Here is a 7,513-nt window from a genome sequence, read left to right as displayed (position 1 = left end):
GCGAATTATTTAGAGGATTAATGGAAATATAGAAAACTTGAAATAGAACGATGCATCTTAAAATTATTTTTAATCGTATTCTAAAAATAATCGGTTATGAAGAAAATTAATTAAATGTTTGGTGAAATTTATTTTTAAAAGTACTATGAGTTTTAAAAACAGTCGTATGAATTTGATAAATGTTACTGTTGAAATGTTGTAAGAAAATTTATTTACACATTTATAAACATGTATATATAATAATTGATAATTAAAATAATTTTTTTATTCCATAAATTTTATTTTTTTTATTTTACCATCTCAATAGAATTAGTAACAATAATAATCTTTTTAAATTTAATAATTTTATTTCCTAGCTAAACGAGGATAATTTTGTATTTTAATAATATATGTGAGGATATATATGAACTTGTATTCATTATAAATTTGATTTTTAAAATCAAATTTTAAAAAATTACACATTCTTTACTTTTCAAAATTTATGATAGGATTGACGATTTTATTAAAAGTATTTTTTTAAAAAAAAATTACTAAACATAAAAATTAATTTTTAACATTTTAAAATTACTTTTAAACCTCTTAAAAACAATTCCAAATTATCCTAAATGAATGCGTGTATGTTCGCTCTGGTGCACACACAGGAAGTGAATAAATTTGCAACAGCATACGCTTTCGGCAATTTTATCCATGTAGGTGTTGTGATTAATTGTTGACATCGAAATTGACCGCCTCGGCGTCCTGTGGACTCGTGCTGCAAATATTACGATACACGAAATGTCACGTTACCAGCTGGTTGTGATTTTTAAACACGATATAATTTGTATAACATCATGTCATATGTCACATTAATTTATACTCCAACTTCTTAAATTATGATATTATTATTTAATTAGCTATATGGTATTGAATGATGTATGCGTTAGTTCTATTATTTTAATTTAGTCCAAATTCAGATGGCTTTTTACACAGTAATTGATTCGATCCAAGACTCTTTCTTCGAAGAAAAACAAAATGTTAGTAATTTGATCAAATATGGACTTTTAGCAAATTGACTATTATTATTTATTAAGACACTTTTTTTTTTTTGGTTGCAAATTTAAGTAATTGGATAAGTAACACATATTGTTTTAACTGAATTTAATTAATTGATATGTGGTTTGGTTTCAATATTTTAATTTACTCCAAATCTAGAAATGGATTTACACAATAACTGATTCGATCCAAGACTCCTGCTTAGAAGAAAAACAAACGATTTTTTTTTTTTAAATAATTTTAAGTAATTTGATAAGTAACGGGTTTTTTTTTTAATTAAATATAAATCCTCTACTGGCCTAATATCCGATAAAGTAACACAGGTTTTTACGGTAAATGAATATGTGAGTGAGTATTGGTTACCAAAAAGAAAAGAAAAGAAAAAATATATATTTGGGAAAATTTTCAAAATCTCGGAAGGCAGGAAATGGTCAGTGGTGAGTGGCGAGGTGACGAACTGACAATGACGACACGCGAAAGAATTGAAAATTCTTTGGTCGCGATCACATCATCCAACGGTGCATGATGGATAACCATTAAAGTTGAGCTGGGTCCCACTCATGTGCAAGTCCTCACCGGACCCAACTTCCGGAGGGCATACTTTTGGCATGTGCTTATAACTTGAACTTTCCTCTTCGGTGGCATCATTTCAGGCGTCCCTACATCACACAGCGCACGGTTGCTTCATTTTCCTCCACAAATAGTTAAATTAATATGTTGCACAATTATTTCATGTTACACGAGTTGAGTTCCAAGTATTCAATATAATTTTTATCTTCATTTTTCACACAACATCGAACGCGGAGCTTGTGAAAGCTAAATCCGTGATAAATCATCATGGATTCAAATTTTAGAATAATGATAAACGCAGCATAAATTAAGTAGAAATTAAAAAAAAAAAATCTGTATCCCAATTAATGACAATGTGTTAGAAAATACGACTCTATAATTACGCGGTTATTTAACGATTAATTATCCAAATGGTGAGATTGTGTTAGGGTCAAATCAATTTATTATTCCTACACAAGATGATTCGCAAATTATCACATATATCGACTTTCAACGGTAAATCTCAACCGCTAAAGCTAATGAAAGTTCAATCATGGTAATTTGATTCGTGCGCTCTATTCACCAGAATTTACAAAGGAATCTACTTACTTTTCGGATAATGCATTTATGTTTATCCTTTTTTTTTTTAATTAAAAAAGCGAGAACATTAAATTCCTTTTGAATAAATGGATTTTTAAAAAAAAATGATAAAATGAATGTAATCTGTAAAAAAGGGTACAGAAATACAAATTATTAAACATTGACGCGTTTTTATCACTAAAAAAAAAGAAATACAAAATCAATAAAATGAAAAAAAGGTGCTCTAATTAATTCACGTTCCTACACAACCAAAAAAGATAGCCTCAATTCATGGCCATCATGAAATTGTCAAAAATCTGCGGTGATTTATCATCCATGTGATACATGAGGCTCAAGCCAATTTTCCTCTAATGTACGTATGCGACATGGTAGCTTCTTGGTAATTAATTCAAAGTATCGTCTTTGAAAAATTGTGTCAAAATTCGACTAAAATAAATAAAATTATCATTCTTTTACAAATAATTTGCATATGTATGTGGGGCTCCATCTAAGTTTTGATCATGTATGTATAAAGTGAGATTATTTTAACTTAAATTGTCAACATAAATTTTAAGCCATTGACCTTACACAATATTGAAAATTAAAATAATATTTAATGTTATCAGATAATCAACAATTGGATTGCGGAAAATCAAAGACTCAATTTTATGTATTTATTGTACATGGGATCCAGCTACTAGTGGCTTTATATATGTAAAATTTTATAAATTTATATAAAATTGTTAACACAAGTTTTTTTGCTCTTTAAATTTATGACAATGCTCTAGTTCGATAAATATTTATATATTTATATTAGTTATTCTGCCACTCATTATTAAAATTCTCTAACAAAGTTCAAATTTTTTTTTTATTTTTCCTTATATTTGAAATTTAATTAGTCAGCCGGACAAGATTATTGACTTGTCATTCGTATGTCTGAACCAATGAATGAAGTCATCAAATAAAATAATGTTGACAATTTTTTATATTATTAAATTCACCTCTCATATACATTATCACGATCGCCATTAATATTTTATCAAATGGACATATGTATGATGAGTGGGTGTATAAGTTTATGGGGAGTTTCTTCTAATAAAATGAATATATATCACTTGCCTGTTACTATTTTTATAATATTTAATAATGTTTTTGACATCATAATTTTATAATATTATTTTAATTTTTAAATATATTTTTATTCATATTTATTATAAATTAAATAAGTTATATAAATTGAAATTATAATTAAAAAATTAATATAAAAAATAAGAAATACAGGTTTGATATGAATAAAAAAATCAATTATAAAATATTTTTCTTTTATTTTTTAGTCATTTTAAAATATTTTTCTTTAATAAATATATATTTTACGTATATTCATAAAATTATATATTAAACAATGATCTATTCACTAAGTGCATCAAATTTTCTTTAATTTTTTTTAATACAAAAAAAGTTTTGAATATTATGAAACTGAAATAAGTAGTATATATTAATTTTAATTTAGAGAACCGACGATCTCCATATCTATGTGTACGTATATATTTACGCGCGTGTATATACAATATATTGGAGTATGTGTTTATTTTGTCTTTTAGCTAATCCCTGACTTTATTAAAGTCAGGAATCCCTGATTAGAAAACTACTATATATATATATATATATATATATATATATATATATATAACTAAAGCTTAGTTAAGTTGCGTACTAATAAAAAGCGATTGCTCATAAGATTACAAATCCACAACTATTTCATCACCATTCTCCAACTTGGCAATGGCTTTTCATCCACTACGACACGCTCTCTTCATCTTCATCTCCATAACTATCTTTGCTTCTTTGAACTTTCTGCTTTCTTCTAACGAAAAGAGCTTGAATTTTCAAACAAGCAAAAGTCAAAATAGTTCCATAAAAAGCCGGATAATTGAGCTGGCCAATGATCAAGACACGGTGAACTGGATGAAAAAGATGAGGAGGCAAATTCATGAGAACCCAGAACTTGCTTACGAAGAGTTTGAGACCAGTGAGCTCATTAGGCGAGAACTTGACCAACTTGGTATTGCTTATCGATGGCCAGTAGCAAAGACTGGTGTTGTGGCCACCGTTGGATCTGGCTCTCCTCCTTTTGTTGCTTTAAGAGCGGATATGGATGCTTTGCCAATTCAGGTCAGTTGTATAATTAATTAATACTTCATCATATGATGTAGATATTAAATTTTTGAAGTGCTAGCTTTGAAGAATAGAATCTGCACAACACGGCAACAAAATAATATCTTTTAAAATTGTGTTCTGTGGACTAAATGTGTTAAGAGCCGTGACCCACAGGTGAGGAAGCTGATTCTTGGCTGCTTTTGTTAATTTAATAATACACAATTAGACTGGAACATGTGATACAAAGTTTCAACATAATAAAACAAAAGTTCAAATTGGCAGTCATAAGTAACAAAACATCTTTTCAAGTCAATATATATATATATATATATATGTGATTTTTCAGCGTAGCTCGCTGTAATTGATGTCGATGATTAGGAGCTTTAAACCAGTAGACCAGCTTGTTATTTTGTTGAAAAGAAAAATCAAGGACAGAGATATTAAACACGGCGTTAATAGATGCTTCTGTGGGACATATTGCTGAGAAGCACCCTGTCATTAATTACTTCATGAAGGGCTGAAAGTCGCCACATTCTTATTATTTAAGAATATTTTAATATGTCCCGCTATTTTTAATTTTATACTGTAATAATCGTTAAATCCCCAGCTGACTTGCTAAGGCAGATGCTTTGTCCATCATTATATTTTCCACTTTTCACTGTATGCTCTCTCTATTAAATACATCTTGGCTATGCGTGACGAGGACATAGACGAAGGAAAAATAAATTTTATTTTCATCTAGTTAAAGCATAAATGCTATTGGGTATGTCCATTCTTAATTTGTTCAGATTTTTACCAGGCAATTAATTAATTAAGTTGTGCTGCTTTTTAATATAAATCGATCAAAATTTTCAAGTTAAAATGAGCATATGTTTTTAAGGGTGGCGTTTATGCTTAACTCTGAACACACGCCACTTTCATGCCAAACGGTTCTGCCTCTTTGCAGGAATTGGTAGAATGGGAACACAAGAGCAAAATAGATGGGAAAATGCATGCCTGTGGCCATGATGCGCATGTCGCAATGCTCCTTGGTGCTGCAAAGATTCTGCAAGAAATGCGTGAAACATTGAAGGTAATTGGTGGAATTATTTATTCAAAATTTTGCTAAAAAGTTCAGAATTTTCTCCTCCTCCTTTCTTTAAAACCGAATTAATTTTCATTTGGTGTTCTGACACAGGGCACTGTCGTTCTCATATTTCAACCAGCTGAGGAACGAGGAACAGGTGCAAAAGATATGATTCAAGAAGGTGTTCTTGAAAATGTAGAGGCCATTTTTGGATTGCATTTGGTGCATAAGTATCCCACTGGCGTTGTTGCTTCACGGCCTGGAGATTTTCTAGCTGGTTGTGGGAGCTTTAAGGCCAAAATCAGTGGTAAAGGAGGCCATGCTGCAATCCCACAACACTGCATTGATCCAATTTTGGCAGTTTCATCGTCAGTCATTAGCTTGCAGAATATTGTTTCCAGGGAAATAGACCCATTAGATTCTCAGGTAATTATTCGACATACACGCTTAATCAGAATTTCGAGCTTTCCCTGCCCCTAACAAGAAAGTTTGGTCATGGCAGGTGGTTTCGGTAGCTATGATCAATGGAGGGAGTTCATACAACATGATCCCAGACTCGGCTACAGTTGCTGGAACTTTTAGAGCTTTCAACAAAAAGAGGTTCAATGCACTTAGAGAAAGAATCGAAGAGGTACTAATTTAATTACTGCACTAATTCTAAAGGCCATTAATATCATATTAAGGTTCACAAATAAAATTTCTTTGATTTGTTCAAGATTATCAAAGGGCAGGCGGCTGTTCATCGGTGCTCCGCTGAAGTTGATTTTTCAGGAAGGGAGCATCCTACACTCCCTCCGACCATGAATGATGTGAGAATATATCAACATGTACGGCGTGTCACGGCTGAAATATTAGGTGAAGAAAACGTCAAACTAGCTCCAATATTCACAGGGAGTGAAGATTTTGCTTTCTTTTTAGATGAAATACCAGGATCATTTCTATTATTAGGAATGCTAAATGACAGTGTTGGATCTTTGTACCCTCTGCACAGTCCTTATTTTACCATTGATGAGAATGTGCTTCCCATTGGAGCTGTAATTCACGCCGCTTTTGCTCATTCTTACCTTGTAAATTCCGGAAAACTAAGTTAATTGAAGCATATATATATTAGCATACGGCATATATATGTAAATGTACATTTCTAGCCAGCACTAGAAGCTTAAGGCAGCCAATTTTTGCCTTTATCATTGGTATTTTGGTTTCCAGGAGAAGGGAGTTGGTTGGTTTGCGGTTTGTTCAACAAGCAAAGCATCATTCGAAAAACCCATATTTGATTATCTGTTTGCAGTTTACCATTTTGATTCTGCATGGGACATTAGCTAGTTTGGAGTTTTAATTATTAATTAATGCGGCGGCATCTGTGTTTTCACCTGATACAATACATTGCATCTCATGTCTATTGTGACTGTGGTGTGCGGCTTATCAATTAATAAACATCAATAACCAGACTAATAGTATATATATATATATAGCTAGATTAATTAAGTAATAGAAACCATCATGGTTCACGACACTATTCAGTAAAGATAAAAATATATATCCACCCAAAACTAAAAAGTAAAAAACATACATAAAGCAAACAACGTCGACACATGCAATACCAAAAAAAACCTGAAGAAAAAGAGAAGCGAGAAACATAGACAACACACTAAGAGTCTGAGAACGGCAGAAGCTTTCTAAAGACCAAGAAAAGCGACAATGAAGGCAAGGAATCCAATCATCATCGACGGCGATACGAGGTTGCCAAGATTATCCGGGGATGATGGGCCGGGGAATGGAGACATAGGCATATTAGGCATATTCGGGTCCATGGCGACCGCGGCCATGGCCAACACAGCAAAACAAACCGCGAACATGGTTGCTCTCGTGCTAGAAGCCATTTTTATTTACGACTTGTGAGGATTGATCGATGGATGAAAGAATACTGGCTGCCGATTTGTATTTATACTGTTTGGATGATACAGGTTCGATAAGGCCAAAGGAATTAATCCAGGGCTGTGCCGTCATCTAAATTATTCGACCAATTGCATTTATTGATGAGATCAATGATTACTCATTAAATATTGTTGTGCGGGAAACTCAAAGAACACTGATTAATTTGCTTCTATATTCTTAATTGTGCTTTGTTTT

General features: G+C 31.7%; 1 protein-coding gene across 1 annotated transcript; it reads left to right on the top strand.

The window, feature by feature from the left end:
* Positions 1-3,855: 3,855 nt before the first annotated feature.
* On the top strand, positions 3,856-6,503 carry LOC102619322 (IAA-amino acid hydrolase ILR1-like 1). Its single transcript, XM_006483714.4, has 5 exons — positions 3,856-4,332; positions 5,264-5,389; positions 5,495-5,809; positions 5,886-6,014; positions 6,100-6,503. The coding sequence occupies exons 1-5, from the start codon at positions 3,943-3,945 to the stop codon at positions 6,472-6,474; spliced, it is 1,335 nt and encodes a 444-aa protein (XP_006483777.1). The 5' UTR covers positions 3,856-3,942; the 3' UTR covers positions 6,475-6,503.
* Positions 6,504-7,513: the final 1,010 nt, after the last annotated feature.

The sequence above is a fragment of the Citrus sinensis genome, chromosome 4 (genome assembly GCF_022201045.2).
Source record: "Citrus sinensis cultivar Valencia sweet orange chromosome 4, DVS_A1.0, whole genome shotgun sequence".
NCBI lineage: Eukaryota > Viridiplantae > Streptophyta > Magnoliopsida > Sapindales > Rutaceae > Citrus > Citrus sinensis.
This window is presented reverse-complemented; position numbering and strand designations above follow the sequence as displayed.

Excerpts from the sequence above, each read along its gene's own strand:
- LOC102619322 (XM_006483714.4), top strand. The coding sequence starts at position 3,943 with ATGGCTTTTCATCCACTACGACACGCTCTCTTCATCTTCATCTCCATA. Across the intron at positions 4,333-5,263 it reads TGGATGCTTTGCCAATTCAG|GAATTGGTAGAATGGGAACA; the intron begins GTCAGTTGTATA and ends GCCTCTTTGCAG. Across the intron at positions 5,390-5,494 it reads AAATGCGTGAAACATTGAAG|GGCACTGTCGTTCTCATATT; the intron begins GTAATTGGTGGA and ends GTTCTGACACAG.